The sequence below is a fragment of the Hyperoodon ampullatus genome, assembly GCF_949752795.1.
Source record: "Hyperoodon ampullatus genome assembly, chromosome: 17".
NCBI lineage: Eukaryota > Metazoa > Chordata > Mammalia > Artiodactyla > Ziphiidae > Hyperoodon > Hyperoodon ampullatus.
The window spans coordinates 1,739,868-1,765,611 of NC_136930.1; the positions used below are offsets into that span (position 1 = coordinate 1,739,868).

A 25,744-nucleotide genomic window follows, 5' to 3' on the forward strand; every position below is an offset into this window, starting at 1 on the left:
CTTCTGGGTTGTTGGTTTGAAGAAGTAAGCTAAGAAAGGGTACTTCATAAGTGCTGGATAAATGTTAGGGATTTCTGTCTCTGAATTGCTCTTGAAATGTGTGTCACCCTAAAGTGGCATCGGTCATGTCCTCTAAGGTGGTTCCTCTACTTTTATCCCATTTCGTGAATGATACAACCTTCTGGCAAATGGAAAGGTCCAGATGTGTTTTACCTTAGTCCAAATAAGTATTGAATGATGTGTTCCTTTCGTCCCTGGAATCAGAGGACACTGTTTTGAGCAAGTGCTGGAAATGAAGTGACTGGACTCACGTCTCTGGGATGAGATCACTGTGACTCTTCAAGGTCACCTTTCCCTGGTGCGGTAATAGCTCTGTGACAACCACACACATCACAGAAAGAGAACTCAGGCCCCAGAGATCAGAGACAAGGCTATCATTCAATGGCAGATCTTTCTGGTACCACGTCCCAAGTGGAAGCCACACACAGACGCCTCCGTCCCGGCGGTGGGAGCCTCTGTGGAGTCATTCCCGGGGCCTCTTGTTGCACAGCCAGCAGCAGGGGTGGGAATACAAGCCTGGCTGGTTGACCCCCTGGTGCTGCTCTTTCTCCACTGCCCTCCATTAAGGGACTTTCTTTGAGCATATAATCGTCTCCATCATTGAAATTCCTACAACTCACCCATCCACCTGCTTAGCTGTGCGCCAGAGGGAGGAGGGGGCAGGCGTGCACGCCGCTTCTGCAGAAGGGGTGCTTGTGTAACAGGCAATTTCATCTTAAAGACTTGCTTAATCTGGGGCTTCCCTGGGGGCGCAGTGGTTAAGAATCTGCCTGCCAATGCAGGGGACACAGTTTCGAGCCCTGGTCTGGGAAGATCCCACATGCCATGGAGCAACTAAGCCCATGCACCACAACTGCTGAGCCTGCTCTCTAGAGCCCGCGAGCCACAACTACTGAGCCTGTGAGCCACAACTACTGAACCCGCGAGCCACAACTACTGAAGCCCACGCGCCTAGAGCCCGTGCTCCACAACAAGAGAAGCCAGTGCAATGAGAAGCCCGCACACCACAGTGAAGAGTAGCCCCCGCTCGCTGCAACTAGAGAAAGCCCACGCACAGGAATGATGACCCAACGCAGCCAAAAATAAATAAATAAAATAAAATAAAATAAAATACATTTTTAAAAAAAGACTTGCTTAATCTACTGATTCAAGCACTATGAAGCCAACAGTCTTCTCCTGATGTGCTCACGTAGAATTTGCACATCATGTCAGGGATCCTGGTATAACCAGCTCTTAATGGGCTTGGGCTTCTTGACTTGGGGACAAAAGGCTGGTGAACGAAGGTTGGTGAACACACAGTGTAAAATTACGTGATTGTGTTCCAAGCACTGCAAAGAGACTTGGTTTTCTCACCGGACTGTGAGGTGTTACCCTTACGAGGCTCCAGCCCCAGCCCCTCTCTATGCTGGGCGAGGCTCGAGGCCCACGCGCACTGGAAGATGAGGGAGAGCAGGCAGAGGGGGACACGGGCAGAGGACGGCAGTCGCTCCATCCACCACTTCTGCCCACGCCCCCTAGCCCCGCTCTTGGGCTTGTCTCCCTTTGCTCACCAGCCTCCCGTTTGACCTCTGGTCCTCGTGGGCAGCACCCCGGGCCCTGGTCACAAGGAAGCAAAGGCTGCAACACAGCAGGGAGACTAAAGGCGCGTGCTCACAGCTCCGCCCGGCTCGGTCCCCCTGACAGCAGATACCCTGCAGTGAAGACACTTCCCATCTGCACTGGGTTTCCGTCCGAAGGACCTTAAGGACGGGACATGCACACACAGTATGATAAAATTCAACACATATTTAAACGTCATTCTGTTGGGTTTCTCTTCTCCCCTATACTGCTGTTTTTCTGGGGAAGCGCTTTCAAATACACAGAAGTCATAGCTAGCCATCTAAACGAAAGATAAATTGACACAGAATGTATTTATTAATCGATCTAATAATTTGGGAGCTAATACAATACATGCTGTGTAATAGATCACTTGTAACGCGTAAACTAAGATTTCATCACATTAGATTGCAGAAATTAAACTTATTTTGGACAGAAGAGTACCTGTATGCTTTGTATTTATGTAAAATCAGAGTTATAAATGCCCTGTGATTGTATTTTATTTGTGTAGGAACATATAGTGAGTCAATGAACATTATAAAGCATATAGGTTTTTAAAAGTCAGTCATGGAAAAGAATTACCTACAAAAGGAGAGAGGGGTATTTTCATTCCAGCTATAAGTGATGGCTCTGAGTTGTACCGTGCTCAATTATTTTTATAACGTCTACTTTCCAACAATGTTATGTATATTAAAGCATATTTCATTAGTGTATATATGTGTGTATGTATGCAGCATTTTATATAGTTTTAAATTATTCATTGTTATATATACTTAGGTATACCACATAACCTATCTTCTATTCAACAGAAATGTATAAAAATGACAATACTCTTATTTTTGAATGCATGAAAGGAAACTTATTCTTGAAATATGTTTTTTTTTAATTAGTTTATTTATTTTTGCTGTGTTGGGTCTTCGTTTCTGTGAGAGGGCTTTCTCTAGTTGTGGCAAGCGGGGGCCACTCTTCATCGTGGTGCGCGGGCCTCTCACTATCGCGGCCTCTCTTGTTGTGGAGCACAGGCTCCAGACGCGCAGGCTCAGTAGTTGTGGCTCACGGGCTTAGTTGCTCCGCGACATGTGGGATCTTCCCAGACCAGGGCTCGAACCCGTGTGCCCTGCATTAGCAGGCAGATTCTCAACCACTGCGCCACCAGGGAAGCCCTTGAAATATGTTTTGATGGTTGTACCACTAGGTAGAAAAATGGGCAAGGACTCAAAGTGACTCAGAAGGATCCAGTACAGCTAACGGTCCTTCACGGGACCTCACATTCTTCCCAATCAAGTGCCAATCGCATTGCTTTCGATGCCATTTATACACCAATAATTATGAACCTATTCAGAGCTCTGCCCTGCATCCTACCTCATGTCTTTATTGCCAGCTGGATGCTCCATGTGGGCGTCTGACCCACATCTCCCAGGGGACGTGCCCCCACTCCAGACAACCCCTCGCTGGCGGCCTGACCCACCCGCCATTCACGTCCAAGAACTCAGGCACTGACCTCCAGTCTGTCTCTCACACCTGGCACCTCAGCAGGTGCATCCCACCCGTCTCCACGACGCCATCACCCTCGCACCTCCCCACGTTAGTCTTACTGCTTCTCACCCATCTTCCTGCCTTAAAACTTGCCCCCATTAGCGTTCAGTTCGAAGCAAAGCAAGACCCAAAATTTTCAGGCACCTGCAGGGGGCCGTGGCCCAGACCACCACACGCGCCCGGCCCTCCACCCTCTGCTCAGCCCCCCGCTGCCCACCCCACTTCCTCCGTCCTGCGCTGGCTCACGGCAGCTCTCCCAGATATCACAGATACTAGTTTACTCTCTCCCTTCATGCCTGCCCTCAAATGTCACCTCCTTGAAGAGACCTTTCTTATCATTCTGTATAAATGGCACGGCCCCTGGGGCTCGCACCCCCCAAAGCGCTAACAGGCTTTCCCGACGTCTGACTTGTTAGGAATAAGCATTTCCTTGTTTGCGTTCTGATTTGTCTCATCCCTGCTCTAGACAAGTCTCCGTGAGACAGAGATGCTCAGTGCTTGGGCTGCACACCACAGCAGTGCTTGGCACACAGCAGGCGTGCAGAACTTTCCTGGGTTAACATCAACTGAGCACCCACCATGGGCACTGGACTGGGCCAAGATAAAATACTTTCTGAGGTTGCAGGGGGTACGTGCAATCTTGAACACCGCCCGAAAATGTTTCCACAGTTGAAAGTTATTATTATTTGTTTAAAAAGAAGTATCGCTAGAAAAAAGAGAGAGAGAAGAAAAGGCAGAATCTAATGGTCCTGGATGTAAACAGCAATCAGTTTTATCCTGAGTTCTTTAGAAAATGACCCAGGAGCCAGGCCGGAGATGATACCATCTATATCATGACTACTAATTGGGCAGTTTGGCCCCCAGACCTCCCCTTCATCTGACAAAGTGTGCAGGATTAATTGAACACATTTTATGAGAGGCTTGCTGGCCAGATACCACTTCTCACAATGATCTTCACTTTTTAAATCTCCACAGACACGGCTCTCAAACAGGATCCTGGGGTACATAAACAGAGGTGTGATTATAGATGACACAAGGGACCCCCTTTATGTCTCCTGCTAGTCAGGTCCAGAGAAGTCCATCCTGGCTAGCTGGTATCTTTTACTACTTGAGGGATTAGGAAAAAGTTGATAGGTTTCAGTGGAGAGATACTAAAATCATTAAATAGCTAAGGCACGGTACCCCTGAGGAAAGGTAAAATAATTTGCTTCACTAGGTTTCATAAAGAGAAAGCCGAAAGATGGCTTGATAATTGTCCTCAAGGATACAAAAGGTTACTTTTTAAAAAGTGGTGACCACTTGTTTTCAATCACATCTGAAGAGAGATTAAATTAGTGTAGACTGCAGTGTGAGGTATCCAGTTTTCAGAAAAGGAATATCAGGAGATTGGAGAACGGTCTTCACATACCAAGTATTAAAGGCTGAGAATTAGAGTTTCATTCTTTGGAAATACTTACAGGTGGGACTGTTTGGATTATTTCTTAAAGGCAGGACCAAATGACCAGCCACAATTCCTACTGACCCTATAATGTCCACATCTGTAGGAACAACCAGTACATTTCTCTGACCCTCCGCACTGGACAGCCTGTTCTCCTAAAAGCCATATGCTCTTTGGATTTCAAAGCATGGATTTGAGGATTTTTTTTTTAGTATGATGTAATTATCCTCAGAACTAGAATATTAGGATTGAAATCTGAAAGATGAACCTTATAACTATTAACTAAAACCATTAATCTCAATAGGCAATATTGAAAGTCAACCCTGAATAATATTGTAAGAAGTTAATGTTATTGTTTTATGTGTCTCTTGTTTGTTTGCTTTTCTGGTGCTAGTTATGCTAATTTATCATAGTGAAGCTTCTATGTGTTTCAATAATAATGTCTTTGGGAAAATGCTGATACCAATCAATAATGAAAACTGATTAAAGGATATTAAATAAGAAATCAAAAATGCAAAGCAGATACAAGGGTAAAAGTTTCTTTTAATAATTATATTTTGTTTATATGCCATATACTTTTTTAAAGCATTACCATATAAGAAAGCACTTTTCCCTTTGAATGTACACAGCATTTTTCCACATGGCCTGGTTGGCTTTACTGAAACTCTTCTTTTTTTAAGTAGGGTTTTCCTTTCTGTTTCCTGTCAAAAGCTAAATCTAGCACATATTAAGCCAGTGAAGGAGCGTAAGCTAGGCTGTGTGGATAGACTGGAACACGAGGATCCTTATCAAGGCTGTGACAGAGGGCGGGTTAGAGGACAGAGCCTCAGCTGGGTCAGTATATCCCACAGCCCCTGCTGCATTCTTTACCTTTTAACATCTCTGAAGTTGCTACACATACAGATGTGTGAACACATTAGTTGAAAACTTCTAGTAAGACCAAGAAATCGCCATGTCAGAGTCTTTTTGACGTAATGAAATACAGTTACATAAGTAAGGTAAATGTATATTTTTAAAAAAGCAATACAATTTCTGAAACATGTTAGACACAGTTTTTTCATATCTCATGTAGAAGAATATTCCCATGATAGTTTAAGGGTTATAGAAATCAACTCAATATAAGATACCATGCTTATAAAGCTCTTTAAATTTGCAAATACATTAATAAGTATTGTTTAATTTCACAGCTCTGTAAGGAAAAAGAGAAATTGTGTGTTATCCATCTGTACAGTAAGGAATTGAATCTCAAGCACTCAATGCTTTGGTAGTTACCTTGCTAGTAAGAGTTGAAGCCAGAAATCCTCATTTCTATCTTATGGACATGCCTCAGTGTCAATTCAAAGAAGAAGTGTTTCCGTTATAGACTTTGAGGCCTGGAAATTGTCTGCTGTGACCATTTGAATGAAGAATTAGTGCTGTCATAGAGTGTAATCTTTGTCACTGCAGCATCCCCGCCACCCACTGGTCAGCACTGATCCAGGTGTGGCCCTGTCAGAGTAGAACTGGTGTGTGCCAGCCTGTGTAACTCCAGATTTCCATCAGGACAGTGACCTGCTGGACCGGCGGAAACACTGCTTCACTGTGCAGTCCGAGTCTGGGGAGGACCTCTACTTCTCCGTGGAATTAGACTCTGACCTCGTCCAGTGGGAAAGAGCCTTCCAAACAGCAACCTTTCTGGAAGTGGAACGGATACAGGTGAGAGTCTGTGGAATTGTCGGACCTGTGACCCCCAAAGATGCATGACCACTCCCCTAGAATTCTAATATAAATTCAAAGGAGCATAAAAATGCAGTTCTGTGAGTCCTGACCTTCTTCTCAAATGTTCAATAATTAGCCATTGTTATTAAGTGAAGAGCAACACGGCTCTGAGAAACATTTTAATTTTCCTACAATTTGATCTTTCTAGGCTATTTCCTACCACTCATCAAAAACATATTTCTAACTTTAATTAGAATCTGCTCTCCCTTAAATCTAAAGTAGAAAATGCTCTTATTTTAATTAATCGTTTCCAAAGCCATTTCCTGGCCTCCAATCACAGCCACCTAATTTCCAGACTGAACGACTTCATTCACTCACAAGCCTCATTCTTGCTAGAAAGCCTTCTCTTCATCTCTACCCTTCAAAACGACCCAGGGAATTTGAAGCTTTTTTCAGAGGTCACACCATCCAGGACAATGTTGCTAATCCCCCGTCAGCCCTGCCCTTCACCCCCATTGCCCCGTCCACAAGAGTCCTGTTCAAGCTCTCGCCCCTGCCGAGCTCAGTCTCTTTCATCTGCTTCCTTAGGTCTCCCCATGCTCTGCTGTGTTGGAGTGATGAGTGCTTGTCATCCGCACACTGAGTTGTGGGTTTCCAGGGATTATTTTATTCCTCTACCAACTGAAGTATAGTGCATTTTGTACATCATGAGTAATCGGCAGATGTGTGTCAAACTTTATCGTGTTATCTCTTAACTGTGAAGTTAAATCTAGACCAGATGTCAAAAACCTGTAGCCTATACAATTCACAGGACCGTGGACGGGAACAGGCTCTGCAGCTGACCCTTAACTGACCCTTAACAGAGACCAAGGGCAAAACTGAACAGTTGTGATGCACTTGAGTCATAGAGCCAGGACCTAAATAGACACACGGACACAATTTTGAAAACAAATGTATGATGATGATAGTACAGCATTATTATCCCGAGATTCTTGCCTGTAACAGGGTACTTGGATGCATAGTTGTTCAATTATGTTGAACTGATATGTGACATGTATTAATTTCTTTCTTCTGACTACAAATTTCTATATTCAACCCATCAGATCACACCAGTATGACATAACAATCAGGGGAAGGGAACAGGAGAAGACTTATTTTCACTTTTTTCAGTGCTTAATTGACATTTTCTCATATTCTGCTGATCTGCATTACCTAAAAATGTTAAAGTAACTGAGAAATGTTGTTTCAATAATTTAGCTGTATAGAACCTCAATTCAGTAAATAGATATTTTAATATCAAAGTAGAAAGATGAAAAATGCCTTAAATATTATTTTATTCCAAGTATCAACACTTAAGACCATTTTAAAGCATTGTATAAAGTTGTACAGGAGTTGACATTTTTGTTATTTATTTTGATAGTTTTGGGTTTTCCTAATTATCCTTCCCCTAGAAAATCACACTTCACTTGGAAACAAGTACATGGTGACTTCTACCTGCTGGTTTCAATTTAAAATTTCATTTTAAGTCTCCAGATGTTTAGAAGTGAAATAGAGATAAAATTATGTAGTTTCACTCTATTTTACTATTTTTTTTTTAAATCTGGACCTCACATTCTCTAAACTGATGTCCTGAGCAATGCATTTCTTTGTACTAGCACCTTACGTATTCACAATACAAATTTGAGATGCATATGGTAAGTGAAAAGAAAAATATTTAATGTCTTTTTAGCTTTTGGTTGTTTTATAGATTTTATAATTTCCCCTTGTTTACTCTATCAGAAATCAGCAATCAATGACTGAACACTCTGGTTCTGTTATTTTCAAAATTCAAAGATATGAATATATTTACATGAAGAAGTTTGTGGTTTACTTCTATGTTTCTTATATCTCCACTTCCACTAAAGTTGGTAAAGAAATAAAGAGAGGACATACTCCTATTGTGAAACAGGCATACAAGTGGGAAATTAATAAACTGACTAATACAATAAAAATTAATAAATTAATCTATTTTTATTTTAAAATTAGTTTTCATTAACAGGACTGAACCCTAACAATTTCTAACTTCTAATCTATTCCTTTATCTATTTAAATATTTTCTGATCTCTAATGTACTTAATATTGATATAAATATATATTTATTTAAAGGATAATTCACTGAAAACAGGTATTTCTAAACATCCTACATTGTCATTTCAATTAACACCTTAAAACCTAGCCATACTTCCCAGGGTGACAGTAGAAAATGTAATGAACATTGAAACAGAAATATGACAATTTGCATGAATTACATCTTACATTCACCTAGTATTCAAAGTACCAGAGTTAAGCCTAATTAATTTACTGTATTTTTAGTACCTTTATTTGTCCAATTTCTAAACAATTTTCCCAGAGTAAGTGAATAATACTGGTAAGGGACATATAATTGTTTTTTACACTAATTCAATATGAATTAATACAACCCTTTTAAAATATGACTTTCTGTGAAGAAGTGTGTCCCATTCAAAAATTGATTTCTTTTAATGTTATTATTTCAGACTCTTTCATTGTGCTTTATCCAGCTATAGACATTTAGCTGTCATCCAAAAGGGCATGTAAAAAATCATTTTATGTGTGATGTATCTTCAAATATTGTGTAATAATATATAAAATTGTGCAAAAAATATATATTAATTATATATAATATATAATAATTGTGCAAAAATCTTTCAAAGTGTTTCTAGCTTGAAATTCCCTAAAAAGGATATTTTTTTTTTGCTTTTTTCTAGCTATAATTCAATTTTATTATAAAATAAATATAGAAATTAAGCAATAAATCAAACATTTCAATGTTAAAACATACAAATATACTCTTTACATATGTTTATTAAGACTATAAACCATAGAATAAAACTTCAGTGGGTCTCAAGTTATATTGTATCTGTTTCGATTTAATGATTATTGAAACAATGTAATTTAATTCATAATTCTGTTCTTAATGAGATAAATTGTAATGTTCCATACTGAAGGTGTTTCCAACTGACATGTATTTTTTAAATAATGTTACTTGAAAATAACAAGCAATTATGTCTAAATTGGAGAAAATGAGATGGCCTTGGATATTCCTTAAGTTGACAGTAGTTTTAATAAAGTGGTAATGGGTGGGTACAAGCATGGAAGGTAAGGTGTTCATGTATTAAATAAAATTACACCCACAAATAAACTTACAAGGCCCATTAAGTTTGCGTTCTAATCTGCTTTTTTGAAAAACTTAACTCCAAATGAATAATCTGGCCTGGTTATAACTTTCCAATGCAGATTGGGCTTAAACACATGAATATAGCTTTTTGGTGGAGTCAACGTGATGCATTTAGCCATCGTTAGTCAGAATGAGATTCACTTAATGTACTTTTATACACAGTATTATAAACACAAATACGATGTAAGGATTGGTGTCGAACATTTGCTTGAGATAGGTTTCTCTCTTTCTCCCTCTCCCTCCCTCTCTCTCCCCTTTGTGAATTACAAATGTTTTTCTTGGGACTTCCCTGGCGGTCCAGTGGTTAAGACTTCACCATCTAATGCAGGGGGTGTGGGTTCGATCTCTTGTTGGGGAGCTAAGATCCCCCATGCCTCTCGGCCAAAAAACCAGAACATAAAACAGAAGCAATGTTGTAACAAATTCAATAAAGACTTTAAAAATGGTCCACATCAAAAAAGTCTTTAAAAAAAAAGGTGTTTTTCTTGATTTGCAATTAAATTCAAATAAAACTGGCCTATGGACATAAAAATGCATTGTTTCATATAAGCCCCAAGTGTGTATTTCTCATCTGTTATTCTTGTATTTCAGCATCTATATTTTACTAGCTTTCCCAAACTATTTATATAAGTAAAATTGTAATTTAATCTGATCTCAGTGTGAACAATCATTAATTATTGATTTCGAAGAATCAATAGGCTTACACAAATAATAGGAGAGGTAAATGTCTTTAGAACATAACTTGTACCACACTGATGAACATATAGAGACTCTTAAGGTCAAGACATTTCTTGTATTTCTTGCTCTGATTATTAAATCTGTTTGTGTGCCTGAGAGCTCTCTTTTTAATAATATCAATGAAATTAATATGCCAAGAATTTAAGTCATAGCTTAATCTTTAATAATTCACTTTTAACTTAATAAAAATGCAGTGATATTTAGCTACAGAATATGACAACTTAACACAATCTTGCCTACACCTAAAAATGTGTATACAGTTTTATTGCCAAGATAGGGAAGGACATCAGTGTGACACAAGGTAAAGACAAGGTCACCAGGGCAGAAACTCAACCCTGCATCCCCCGGGCAGGTCAACAACCGCTCAGCCTGTGTTTTGTTGACATTAGGATGTTGACAACACCAGGTTCTTTATACAGTTATTGCTGAAATAAAGTTAGCTGTTGTATAAGGAACTTATCACAGGGGTTGTGACACAGTCTGATATATGTGGACTATTAACCCTGACATTGGGTCAGTCACATGAAAGTAACAGTTTTTTGTTCTGCCCAGTGCAAGACATATGCGTGTGTGCTGGAAAGTCACCTGATGGGGCTCACCATCGACTTCAGCATGGGCTTCATCTGCTTTGATGCTGCGACCAAGGTACTGTGCGTGGTCAGTGCGAGGGTGTGCGGCCCGGGTCCTAATCAAAGACGACTGGAATTGCTTCCAGCTCCTGTCACCACTCTGACTGGTTATCAGGTGTTGGATTTAAGGTCCTCGTTTTTATTAATAGGAGATAAATTATGCCTTAATATTTATAGAAAAACAAGAGATTGAATTTTAATACAACAAATGTGTTGCCAGAAAACATTATAACTATAAAAAGTGTATATATATGTACTATATATACACATATGTCTATATATTATATATATATATATATATATATATATATATATATATATATATATATATATATATATATATATTCTCTTTTACTAAAAGTATGGCCTCATAATGAAGGGAAATTTTCTTCTCTCAAAACAATTTTTTTAAAGTGTTCCTTTATTATTTTTCTGTGTCAACATCTCCATTATCAAAATGAGGAAACGTATTTTTTAGTTGTATAGATAATATGTTAGAATTATAGGATGGGGGAATTTCAGGGTTTGGAGACCCCAAGCCAGGGTGTGTCACCTTGTTAACACTTGACTGTACTGTCTGATTGGGCACCTTTTCCACAAAGGATGTGTCTCTGGGAGTGATATACATCGAATGGTGACAGGCACTTCTCAGCCAGTCATGTCTAAAAAGTCTGAGAGCTCAGTTGACCGCTACCCAGCCTTCGTCTCCCACTACTGCAGCTCCTGACACAGGGCTCTGGTAGGAAGGCATCCTTCCCCCCGTCCCCCTCCCCCCCAGATGAGGACATCAATTCCTTAGACCCAGCCCACTTTCTCCTTATCAAAGTATGAGCTAAGAAGTAAACTGATAGATTCCTTCTCACTATTTAAGGAGTAATGGGTAATCCCTTACTGGGAAACTTACACTTTACCTAGAAGTTAAGCCATGTACAGGATTTTCAAAATCAAATGCAAATAAAATGAGAGCAATATAACTGTGTGAGAAGGGCAGAGGGCACAGAGGGCGGGAGGGTGTTGATCCTGGGAAAGCCTGGCGTCTAATGGGCCAGCCCAGCTGGGCCCAGCCAAGTGGGACGTGGGTTGGTGTTCGGAGATCTTATGATTTTTCATGACTCTGCAATTGAGATTGTCACCCAAAAGCTCACATTATCTAAGGGTGGCCAATGTTTCTTTATATCTCGACATTGGGAAATTAAGTCCCACACATATGGGTCAGATTTGACGTGCAGTGCATTGCCTTTGTGATGCCAAAGAATACTTTTCTAGTTATGGAATTTCAGGTGCCTGTGGCTCTTTTAATGAGCCTCACATGAGACTGCCCTAAACCTGTCCTATGACAAAGATGTTCTTTTGAATAAAATACTCATTCAGAGCTTTTCTCACTAATGTGTCAAAGTATGATGCTGAAGTACAAATATAATTCCCATAACTAAAAGTATTGATTTTCTGACATTATATTCCTTTAAACCTGCATATGTGCATTAATTAATTATACCTATTAATAGATTTCCAATGTAAACAGATACTAATGTGTCTCACTAATGTGTCAAAGTATGATGCTGCAGTACAAATATAACTCCCATAACTAAAAGTATTGATTTTCTGACATTATATTCCTTTAAACCTGCATATGTGCATTAATTAATTATACCTATTAATAGATTTCCAATGTAAACAGATACCTCACTGGTAACCTTTGTAAATAAATATTTACTGAATACTTCCTCTCTATTGAGAGACTTTGGGGGATATATATGTCAGTCTTGGGAACTCAAGACAGGCTTTTCAGAAAATGAGACACCAAGGATAAGATTACCCAGACAAATACCCATAAGTGAGGAAGGAAGTTGAATTTGAGGTCACTTTTCTTATACTGTGTGTCTCACAGTAGTTCAGTGACTTTTCTAAGTTTCTTGGAAAACCCATTCCAATGGCACGTGCTCTAGCACAGGACCCAGATATTATAAACAGACAACGTATGTCGTGGCCTTCAATGCCCGGGTGCATTTCTGGCAGCTGGTCACCGCAGTGCGCAGCCTCAGGACGGCCACTCCTCCGGGACGCTTCTTGGTCTGGAACACAAACAAATTTCTGGCAGGCAGGTGTCACCAGGTAATCGAGATAGGAAATTATTCCATGTTCACTGGGTAAACAGAATTTAGGCTCCACTGGGACCCCCGACATGGGCCCCATCCTCTGCAGCCCACTCAGGCCCTGGACATACAGGACCCCTCGCACACCTTGGGTGACTCAGACTCTCCTCTTCAACCGCTTTTTAACCAGAACAGGGTGATTCGACACAGAAAGACCATGCATCCCAAGGTAATTTGTTATATGTTGCTAATTTAATGAACATAATAGCTTTCAAGTGATGCCTTTTACATGTGAGTCAATTTCTAGAAAAATAGATTTCTTTGAATTGGGGAGTTTTTTCTTATACTTAGGGGGAAAAGGAAAATGATTGACTCACAGTAATAAAGTTCATAATTAAATTTTAGAAATCAAATAGTCAAAGTGAAGAATTGGCACTGCCTCAAAAATAAAATGTGCAGGAGCTTATGTGTTAATTTAGCAGTTATTTAATAAACTGCTTAATCTCTGTCAGTGGAGCAGCCTTCAGACAACCTGGAGGAGAATAAAGCAGTGATGGCTTATTATGTTGTACAGATATATTGACTTAGATGTAGCTATCCCAGTAAACTCATTTCCTTTTCTCTCTAGAGCTGTTACTCTTCACTGAGCTGGCAAAGATGTGTGCATATGTTAAAAAGAAATCACTAGAAAAGAGCTGATTTCTATAGAGAATCGATAATATGAGTTATAAGTGTGGCTGAATTTTATCACGTTGCCAAAAAAAAGCAACAACAATAAACAAAACAAAAACAATACCCTAAGGATCCAAGAAATTTATACAAGAAAAACCAAATTTTCTTGCCAGTCTTTATTACACAGACAGCATGTAAAGTTTCTCAAAATAAAATTAGTATGTTACAAATAGCACACCACATCCAGCAGCATGTGGAAACATGTTAGTACCTCTTTTTCCACATGTATATTGGTTATTCTAAACTTTACATAGATATGATTACAAGAAGTACTCTTGTAATATAATCAACCCACCAGGTTGATGGGTTTAAGCTATTACAAAATAACACACAAGGTCTGCATTTTAGAAACACTTTTCTTCTGTTTCTTTTTTTTTCTTTCCTGTTTGAGAGATTCCAAATAAATTGTCAAAGTGAACATCTGTATACCCCTCTGTGAATGTTCCACATATTTGATGAAAATATTTATACATATATACATATCATATAGGGATAGTGTACAGTCCATTTGGGGGGAATAAACTTAAATGAAATATGTTTGATCAGGAAGTTTCATACAGTCTTTAGGCCCCTGGCCTGAGGATGGTAAGTTTCAGTTCTGTTAACTGGAGCTCAGACGTGCACCTGCATCCCTCAGGCTGCGTGTCCTGAACACGTCTCAGCACAGGGTCCGCCCCAGAGCTGGTTGTCTTCCTGATTCTGACTTCTCTGCGTTCCTCTCTCCGTTATCAGAAGGAATCTGAATTGTGTTCTATACCCGGGCCCCTTCCTCAACAGCTGCCCTGAGTAAATCTGGAAGGTGCCCCCTAACCTAAGTAGGGCAACCCCTTCTCATCTGGTTGGTGCAGCGTCAGCCAAACCTGCCTTCTCGATGTAAATATTTATTGCACACACTCTTTCTATGCATCGCCTATGTGCAGGCATGAGGAACACAGAAAAGGGTACACTCCCTTCTCTCAAGATGTCCACAGTCTAGTGAAAGAGACACATCTGGAACTGGGGGCTTCCAGGAAGTCTGGGAGAAGCCAAAGCTTATTACAAAGACATAGATACCTGCCCTTCGGTCCCTGTTCCCAGTCACTGCCAGATGAATGATGCTTCTAAAGCGTAAATCCAGCCATGTCATCAGTCTCCCTTGTTACATTACTTTAGTGGCTTCCTACTGCCTTTATGATGACATCCGTCAACACAGGATAGAAGCCTCTCAGGGTTCTGATCTCTGTCTGGATTTGGCATCATCTCCTGTGTCTCCCAGCTTTTGAGGATCATGACACTTCCACAGCTTACATTCACCTTGAGGGCAGATCTGCCTCCAGGAAGCCTTCCCTCACAAACTCAGGGGAGGCCTAGACACCCCCCGGTGCAGCACTGATCATCACACATTACAGCTGAGACTGGTGGAGATATTGCTCTAATCCAGACTCAAGCACCGTTCAAGGACACAGAATCAATTTAATGACTAGTAAGGTATGTAATGATGAATATGATATTGCCAAGGAAATAAGTGAAAGCCATGAGCTTTCATCTAATTCTGGTTTCTTTTCATATTTCTATTTTTCTCCCTTTATTCATCATTACCATTCACATTTATAAGCTTTACAAAATTACTGTACAGTTGATGTACTAGTTGTAGTAAAAATGTAATTTATAAAGTTCAAAAACATAATCAGTTAGGATACATTTCACATGAATGAAGAACAAATGAGAAGGATAAAGATGTGTAAAGAAAATATTCTTTTTTTTTTTTTTTTTATAAATTTATTTATTTATTTATGGCTGCGTTGGGTCTTCGTCGCTGCGCGCGGGCTTTTTTTCTCTAGTTGGGGCGAGCGGAGGCTACTCTTCGTTGCCGAGCGCGAGCTTCTCATTGCGGTGGCTTCTCGTTGCAGAGCACGGGCTCTAGGAGTGTGGGCTTCGGTAGTTGTGGCTCTCACAGGCTCTAGAGCGCGCAGGCTCAGTAGTGGCGCAGGGCTTATTTGCACCGCGGCATGTGGGATCTTCCCGGACCAGGGCTCGAACCCGTGTCCCCTGCATTGGCAGGCGGATTCTTAAGCACTGCGCCACCAGGGAAGCCCAAGAAAATATTCTTAAAGAAAAGGTTTGTCATGGTTTTCTACTAAATATGACTCCTAACCCACCCACAGAAGAAAAGGAAGGAAGGGGACACGCTTACGGGACACTGGCATTCTAACATGTGTTGTTAATTCATTTCAGTGGAGAAAGGAGGGTGGAAGGCAGCAGAGGGGGTGTGTGCCTGGGCTGCTTGCAAAGTCGGAGGGCGAGGCAAAGCAGAAAGAGGGCTTTGAGGGAAGATTTGATTTTCTGCTTAACCAAGAGAAGACCCATCAAGACACTCTGCAGCAGAAAAAGTAAAAGCATGTTTGTGGTTATTGCTGGGCAAAAACATATTAGTTAACTGTCACATACCAGGTGATTGGTGTTACAGGGAGATTAAAAATAGATTCTGCCTCCAAAGCAATTTTGTTGTAATTTTTAACGTGTTCTGTGTAATAAGTTGTAATCCATATAGATTGTGCTTTCTGGTGTGTTTGCCCCCTATGTTGCAAAATAGCCTTAGATTCCTCAGAAGATAGATGACATAGAGCTTAAATTACCTTCATATGTAGATGTTATTTCATTTTTTTGGAAGAGGAATTTTTCTGTGGGGTGAGAGAAATTAGGCTCTGCCCACAGTGAACCGATAAAGAGACAGATAAATGTATTAGAGGTTTTTTGTTTGTTTGTTTGTTTTTATTATTCTACTCTAGAGTTTTTCGTGTCTTATTTTATTTTATTTTATTTTTGGCTGTGTTGGGTCTTCATTGCTGTGCGCGGGCTTTCTCTAGTTGCGGCGAGCGGGGGCTACTCTTCGTTGTGGTGCGCGAGCTTTTCATTGCAGTGGCTTCTCTTGTTGTGGAGTGTGGGCTCTAGGCACACGGGCTCAGTAGTTGTGGCACGTGGGCTCAGTAGTTGTGGCTTGCAGGCTCTAGAACGCAGGCTCAGTAGTTGTGGTGCATGGGCTTAGTTGCTCCGCGGCATGTGGGATCTTCCCGGACCAGGGCTCAAACCCATGTCCCCTGCATTGGCAGGTGGATTCTTAACCACTGCACCACCAGGGAAGCCCTAGAGATTGTTTTGCCTATTTTTGTTCGGCATGTAAGTTTTTCATCTCATTTGTGCAGCTTCACTTTCCATTTATAGACATACAATTGATGAATTATATTTTTGAATAGTCTGCATCTAAGGAACACTTGATATCATACAAACACTTGATTCATTTGCTAACCTGAGTCCCTCAGTTGCAGCCCGCTCTGCCACCCGTCTCTGGCGGATTACAGCCAGCTCGGAAAGTCTCTGTGGTAAATGTCGAGAATATGGAGGAAGGGAAAGCTTTTTCTTTTCCCTTCCCACTAAAGTTCTCTAGATCACTGGCATTTCTAAACTTTAAGCCAATTCTAACCATAAATCTTAAACAAATGGATAGCTTATGGGACACTTTTTACTTGTAGAGAGAGAGAGTGAAAAAAAGCTTAAAATAGCAACAGCATTGTAAAGAAGAAGAAATGATGACTCAGAACAGACTATGCTTGAGAAAATCAGTAAAGTACTTTCCTGAGTTTCGTGTCTTGTACCAAATGGGGTTCTGAGTCTGTCCTCTATTTTAAGGATCTTTTAGGCTATTTGCAATGCAAGTTCAATTATAATCATGCTCAATCAATGGGTCTTTGATGTTTGGTTAGGCAAATAATTGTAGAAAACCAAAGAAGCAGGTTGGGCTAAAAGAAAAATAGGAACCATGGAGCATGGCCGACTTGGGTTTGATTCCCACTTAATAGTTGTGAAATTCTATGAATGTATGTGATGTTTCCTTAATTGCATCCTCTGGAAAATGGCAGTACCCTAGCTATTGCAGGGATTAGTGGGAGGATGTGAAAGGGTCTAGACCAGTGTGACACTCACTGTAAGAAAGATGACATTCCACTGAAGGGCAGCAGTGGACACATGGAACGCTTCACAGGCCCTGAGTGAAGTCCATGTGGCCACCCATAAATGACTCAAGGTCAGGAATGAGGGATGGATTCCATACTGTGTGCCTCATGATCTTCACATGAATATTCTGCTTGATAATATTTTAGCATTTCAACTTCAATCATAAGTGGATTAATCACTGTTTGTAAGCATAGTTTATAAAGATTTCTCACTGGTTTAAGAATGATGACCTTAAATTATAAAACCCAAATGGCATTGAATCCAAAGGTTTTAACATTTATCTGTTTGCCTGCATTATTTTCTTTTATTTTTTCCAAAATTGTTGCAGCCTGCAGTAATTTAAAGAAAACATATCTATTATGAAGAATAGTTCAGAGGCAAATGATTCTTTTGCAGAATTTTTTTTGTAGTCTTTAATTGTGAGAGCACTTTGGGTGATAAACTTTTACTGTATATTTTCCTATTACCCACTATGTTTCTTAGCCATCTTCAGTGACTTTATTACAACTACATTATTGAAAATGCTGGGATTCATTTCATTGTTCTTCACACATACGACATCTTTGCTTGCATATTTTAGTCACTTAAAATATTTAAAGACATCTTCAAAACGCCAGGTACATTTTAAATTTATCATTTCATATAGTCATTCAAACAGTACGTTGAGTTGAACACTGTTTCTGACTGTCAAAAATAAACAAAAAAAGTTTTAATAAATACCATTAGTAAGGTATTTTGGCTCCATTATTACTAAAATCCATTAAATATTTTATTTTATCGGGAAAATTTTTTTATAATTTCTTGAAATCTATTCCATGGGGAAAGCTAGATGAACAAAGTTAAATGAGTTTCTTTTTCTGAAAATATCCTCAGACTTTATTGAGCTAATGAACTTCAGCAAATGTATTTGACCAGGAGCTAGCAGAGCAATCACCTATGGAAAGACTTGAGGAAATGAAAATCTGGCCTGTGACCATTTATTCTGAAGACTTTGGGTGGAATTCTAGATTTCAAAAATACCCAGAAACGTTTTCATACATTGCTATCAGTTTTTTATTTGTTTGTTTTCTTTTTTTCCCTCCTTTTGGACTTGCTCTCCATCAAGTTCAACAAATTAAGATTACCACTGGTTGCAGGAATTTTCCAACCCAAATCCAAGGCCCCTTGGTTAAAGTTATGTAGAGAGGGCAGAGACCACTGGGCTTGCAAAGTTCAGGAGATATTATGGACTATTTGCTTACATCATGCCCCTTCTACTGTTGGAAATTTCACAGCACTTTATAAGTTCTCATGTTAGTATATGTTTTCTGGCGTATTCACCCAAATCAATGCAACTACATGTTAGCTGCATACGTTTCTTAATTTAGGAAAATACTGATATTACCGTAACACTGTGCTCTACCAACAGTACAAATTCATATTATTGTTGCAATAACAAATAACATATCCAATGCTGAAGTTTTTAACTGAATTTATGATAGCATTCAGAGTAAGAGATATTTCAATTTTGACATAATGAAATTTCTGAAGTTTTACTTTGATTCCAAAAATTGAATGGAAAAGAAGTTAAAGTTAACTGATTTTCTAATTGAAAGATTGATAGACAAATGACATCATTTAATCGTGAAGTTCTTCTGCTAATTGAGACAAATCAATATCAATAGCTTCATTTTGATACATGAACAAGAAAACTTGAAATCCAAAATTTGATTTAGAAAGGGAGTCATCTGATCTACATAAAAATTTATGCTTAAAGAATATTTTAAATGTACTTATCTAAATATATTACAACAACGTTATGGCAACAGAAATAGAATGGTATAAGGACAGTGGTGTCCACTCATCTTTTTCAGCATGGATATTCTTAACATAGTTGCCACAATGTTTATCAGAATCTTAAAAACAAAATACAAGCATAAAGACTAGGATTTCCAAAGATTCTTGAATTAAGCTAATTTTTGTACCTGTGTAACTTTTACTGATTATATTTTCGGATTCAGATTCCTCCAAATTGGTCTTAATGAATTCATGACATGTTAAGTCACACAGTTTACCTAGAAGGTTCTAAGTCTTACTAGTTTACTGAGTTACCTCTTAACTGACAAATCTTTCAGCCCATCATTAGATTCATTAACTACTTTATTCATTTTTGGAGTGATCTATTCACAGCCGAGGATCCATGCTCCATATTCCGAGAAGTCTCCAGGCTTCCTTCACGTATCTGCCTCATCCGCATTCTTAATTTTGTTACTCTTTATTTAAAATAATGAGCTTTAACAGCTGTTAAAGTCTGGCCTTTGGAAAGGTCAGCTAGTTGAAATAGCAAATTCCTGTTTTACTTTTATGACTATATATGAAAATATTATTTCAAGCTATAATTATAATTTGATAACTTGCAACCTTTACTTTTACAGTTAAGCCAAGCTAGACATAAAGTTTCTTGTCCAAAACCACGTGGTAGGTTAATGTGAGGACCTGAGCTGCATATGATAATGTTTTTGGCAGACGTTCCCCTGCAGCCTTCTACAAGCTCCTTTGTTTTAACAAACTTATCTGCTTTCCTGTTATGTCCCCCTTAAAGTCATATTATTGCATTTTCCATGTAAATACATGACTCTTATGAGCATTATTTTAATGCAAATTGTTCAGAATTTTCTTTTTTTATGTTTATTAATAATAAGGTGTTTAACACTTTCCTTTATTTTTCATATATTGTATTTCCTTACAGTTAATTTTTTGAAAGGGAATGTCTGGATTACATAACATCCACATTTTTAAGGCTTTAATATATATTATAATTATTGCCCTAAAGAATTTCACACAGTTGCCAGGAATTTTATACAAATATTTCAAGGTAAACTTGTTAGCTTTAGTTATTTTAATTTTCAGTGATCTTTGCTAATTTAACGTTTGGAAAAAGTGAAGTCATTGTAATATTATCACACTCTTCTTTATTTCTAGTGAGATTGAACATGCTCTCATATTTATTAGAAATAGTAATGGTTTTTCCATTGTATTCAATGATTTTTCTCTGTAGTATTGTCTTTTTATTTATTAGGTTGTTAGGAGTTTCCTTATACTTTACCATATTTCCTGCTATATTGCCACTGTTTGTTGTTTTTCTTTCACCCTAACCCTAATTGTACATAAGAATATATAATTTCTTATTAGTCCTAAATCTAGAACTCCCTCTTTTCAAAAGTTACTAAATACTCACTTACCTACTACCATGTAGTTCTCCTGGATTGTTTAAATTATTTCACTTTTTAAAACATAAAGGATTTTATTTAGAGGAAGTTGTGAGATAAAGGATATAACTCTTCTATTTTTCTTCCAGAAAGTTAATTGCCCCAGATAATTTTATTGTTAAAAGATGCTTTATAGTAATAGACTTAAGGTAAACATTTAAGAGGATTTGTAATGACTGGATATTGCTTCTGTATAGATTGTGTAGCCTCATAGTAAGAACAAAAGCAAAGACATCTACTTATACAGAGACTAATATCTTCAGAAAACTGACGGTGTCTTTTTTTATCTTAATATATAATAAAATGCTTAATATATAAGAGCATAAATGTTTGGTGAATAAATAAATGAAAAATGAGCAGTATTCTGTATAAATTCTTTATACCTTATTATTATATATTACTGAGAATTTCCTCAGCCTTATTTTTAAGGACTTTATGATTTTCCTATTTTATTATACTTTTAATTTATTTATTTTTTGCTGTGTTGGGTCTTCGTTTGTGTGCGAGGGCTTTCTCTAGTTGTGGCAAGCGGGGGCCACTCTTCATCGCAGTGCGTGGGCCTCTCACTATCACGGCCTCTCTTGTTGTGGAGCACAGGCTCCAGATGCACAGGCTCAGTAGTTGTGGCTCATGGGCCCAGTTACTCCGCGGCATGTGGGATCCTCCCAGACCAGGGCTCGAACCTGCATCCCCTGCATTGGCAGGCAGATTCTCAACCACTGTGCCACCAGGGAAGCCTTATTATACTTTTAAAAGTGTAAACTTTTAAAATTAGCATGTAGATTTCATACTGTCTAAACCTGCTGCTGCCACATTGGAAGATGGCTTTTAGCCTCATGATCTTCTAGACTGAGGTCCTGCGGATGGACAGGGCTGGTCCCATGAGATGCTCGTGCTGGTTTGTCTCATGAGGGCACCATGGAAGTTTCCGTTGTGATCGGTTACTCAGGCTGACCTTTCATCTTGACAAAGACACGGGTTATTAGTTTGAACTTCAAGAGAAAGTTTTACAGAATTATCAGTTGAAAATCACCTTATCATTTCTATGGATGAAAAACAAAGAAATGGAAAATAGGTGTTTTTGCTGATTCACTGGCGTGGACTTATGCTTTAAGTGAGTTTGTTTCTATTTCATGATAATGTAAAACCAGATATGCAAATTGATTTTTTCATATATATGTTTAAAATGACTATTTCATGGGAACCAAAGTTATTTCAGGAAATTAAAGGATATATTGAATACTAAGCCTTTGATAAGTATATTTTCATTTACTTTTGAATACTGGGGTATAGGACTAACTCAATATGATTACCTTTTACCAGTTAAAAGAACAATTTCTTGGTTTGATTATAGATATGAGTTGCATTGACTCGCCTATGTATTTTTTTTCTCTTTAGGCAGTACTTTGGAGGTATAAGTTTTCTCAGCTTAAAGGTTCTTCGGATGACGGCAAGAGCAAAATCAAATTTTTGTTTCAGAATCCAGATACTAAACAGATTGAAGCAAAGGTAAACTGAAACTCATCACAAAGACCACCTCTAGCTACATTAATGCCATTAAGAAAGAAGGGAGAAAATTTAGGAAACCCGAAAGTGCAAAAACACACGTTCTCTATTTTTACCTTGGAATATACTGCATGGCCAAAAGAATAAATTCACTTAAAGATTTTAATGGCAAATTTTCACTGAAACGCATATCTTAAAATAAATTACACACAACAAGTTGTATTTCTTAGTTTTAATTCCCTACAAACTGTATTTGTGTCACACTAAAATAATATTCCGGGAACTAAAACAGTCATCTTCTTGATGGTTTCACATTCTAAATAATAATTTAAAATATTCTGACTCCAGTTTATCATCATTTATTCCCTCTTCAGATATGAACACAAATCCCTGAAGAAAAATATTTTTTAATCAATTTATGTTTTCCCCATGTTATTCTATATTAAATAAAATGAATAAATGAATGATTTTTTTGCTTTGCTCCATGCAAATTTTCAGTATTCTGAAATTTATTAACTATGTTGTTTTAACTCATCAGAAAGATTTACTACTTTTATGCTTATGAATGTATATTTGTAAATTTTCAAAATCTGAGTGATTTCCTTTACCCTTCTGTGAAATTCACAGCAACAGTCTTTGGGTTAGAATGAGTTATAAATATATTATTTCAGTGGGGAAGAAAGAATGAATAACGAATACCAAAGTGAAAAATCAATTCTATGGAAATGAAAACTGAGACATAAATTTTCAACTCTGGATTAAAAGCATCATAATTCTGTTACATTCTTGTATGTATTAAATCCAGGGGGAGTCTTGGCCTGCCATTCAGAGTCTTCTGAGCACCGAGCCCACCTGGCTCTCCCATCCACGTCTCTTGCGGCCCTGCTCTGTGTCCAGACCAGAGGCCCTCATTCTCCCTTTAACAAGACAATGCCTTTCTGGCCTTATACATCTGTTCATGCTTTTGTCTGGATTTTTCTCCTTAGTCCCCTCAGCTCTTGATCTGAATCTCTTTACAAATACCCACCCCTGCCTTATGTTTGTCTCTGACTCCTCCTGGGCTGCAGGCTGTTTAAGGGGGGCTGTGCAGGCAGCTCCTTTCTGCTGACTCCTGTCCTCCTGGATTTCTTTAAAGCTTCCCTGTTCCAAGTGGTCTTGCCTTATATTTGTCTCACATCAGTGTGGACAGAGTCCTGGGTAACTTCACCTGCTCTGTCCATTTGCTTGTCTCCTAACTCTCACGTCTACAGCCCATCACAGCCCGTCCCTAAGTGCAGAACTTTCTATGGGGCTACAGAACCTCTGCTTTCCCCTCCGGCTGCCATGGGCGGATCGTTACTCTGTGTCACTTACACCGCTCTTTAATCTGGTTCCTAGTGTTACTATAAACAGTGCATTACTATTGTCCAAAAGTATGTATCTTTAGCTTTTGGTGGATTTCCCAATCTTTCACACACAGGACACATCCTAATACGGGTGAATGGTGTTAATGTTGTGTTGTCAGTTCTATACTCTTCTGGTGAATGTGGAGTGTCAGCCACTAGTTGATAAGTTTGATTTGATAAGTTCCTTCTCTTCTGATATTTTCAGTGTGCTAACAAATCCTTAGTTGACAACATGAAGCAAAAAGGATAAATGTTGTGAAATGACTACTAACTGTAGTATTTAGGCTTCAGTTTAACGTGGTGCATATTATACATGCACCTAATTATACTTCCTTAACTTTTCTAGTCATTAGTTGTCTGCCAGCTTCTAAATACTACTTTTTCTGTTTATAATGTTTTAAGCAATATTTCATAAATTCATTTAATAAGAAATAGTTTCAGAAGATATTTATTGAATGTTTTTCTTGAATTTAGAGACAGTGATTATTTTTTAACATCTTTATTGGAGTATAGTTGCTTTACAATGGTGTGTTAGTTTCTGCTGTATAACAAGGTGAATCAGCTATATGTATACATATATCAAGGCAGTGATTTTTAAATAGTGAAAAGAGCAGTCTTAAAACCAGTGGGAGAATCTGACCTTTGGTGAGTTGCCAAACTTCTTTAAAGTCACCATCTCCTTCTATAAAATGAGAGAGAGTAACACCTCCATGGGTAAAACTGAAAGCACCAAATTAAATATGGAGACTGTTTAACAAGTGACACTCACCAGTCAGAACAGTGGCCAGCTCTATAGAATTGTTTAGCCATACTGGTGTGTATCACCTCGGCAAATATCATAGAAATTATATTAGATTAAAACTAGTACAATTGCTAACTATGCTATAACCTTTATAACCTCAATTTGTGAGCAGTAGTCAAAAGGACCATCACCAGAGGAAAGCAAGGAGAATGCCAGCATGTATCACATCACAGGGCTCATGGGACCATCTATCATAAGCATGGCTTATGGTTGAAATTGATGTCATCTGAGAATTCAATGTTTTCTCTGTTTAAGGCAGCACTTTTTTTTTAATGAGAGAGTAGGCAACATGATATAGTGGAAAGAAAATTAGGATCAGGTAACCTTGAGTAAAAAAAAAAATCTCATCTTTACCATTTCCTGGCTATATTCCCAGGGGCAATTCATCACCAAATTATGACTTCTACCTTGCAGGGAAAGTGTAAGGAATAAATACCCCTGGTACCTAGCATATGGAAGACACTCGATAAATCACTGATGAATGATTTCATCTTTAAAGAATGTAGCATAACAACTAAGGAAGTATTAAAAAAATAGCAGTATTATTATGAGGAGAGAAGTTAGTAAAGGTGATTACTTAACATATATAGACTGTTTGTCCTTCCCACATTTAAGAAATTCAAGTTTATAACCATAACCCAAATTTGTGTCATTTTTCACATGCTTTGGACAGTTTCTGTGTTTTGTTCATTTCTATTAATTTTTAAAATTTTAATGTGGGAAATTTGGGCTGTGTCCATGTCTCCAAGTCAGGGACAGGAGCTTCTCCTGTATATTATATAATATAACTCCTCTTAATTTATGTATGTTGTAACATTGGTGTCCACTCTGTGTGGTCATTGTTCACTAGCATGCCTTCTTCACTAGATCAAGAACTTTTAAGCACAAGGAGTGTGTCTTACAACATATAATCCTCAGGCTTCACCTGATGCTTGCCTGCGACCAGGCAAGTAATAACTGTCTGTGTTTCAATTCATTTAATATTTCCTGGTACATTATTGAGTCACTCTCCCCAGTCTCTTTTTCATTTAGGCAAACAAAATTAGGTAGTCATAATC

The 25,744-nt window shown here is 38.5% G+C and overlaps 1 protein-coding gene across 2 annotated transcripts in view; it reads left to right on the forward strand.

Moving 5' to 3' along the window:
• The window catches only part of SNTG1 (syntrophin gamma 1), a gene marked incomplete at both ends in the record, with an annotated part of 181,200 nt that overhangs the window by 140,351 nt on the left and 15,105 nt on the right, over positions 1-25,744 (forward strand). The window contains 3 exons of one of the 2 annotated variants that reach the window (XM_079722530.1): positions 6,173-6,325; positions 10,854-10,946; positions 22,392-22,502. In XM_079722530.1, the coding sequence (XP_079578656.1) occupies positions 6,173-6,325; positions 10,854-10,946; positions 22,392-22,502 (357 nt within the window). The remainder of the gene's footprint in view (positions 1-6,172; positions 6,326-10,853; positions 10,947-22,391; positions 22,503-25,744) is intronic. The other variant, XM_079722531.1, reaches the window with a different exon arrangement.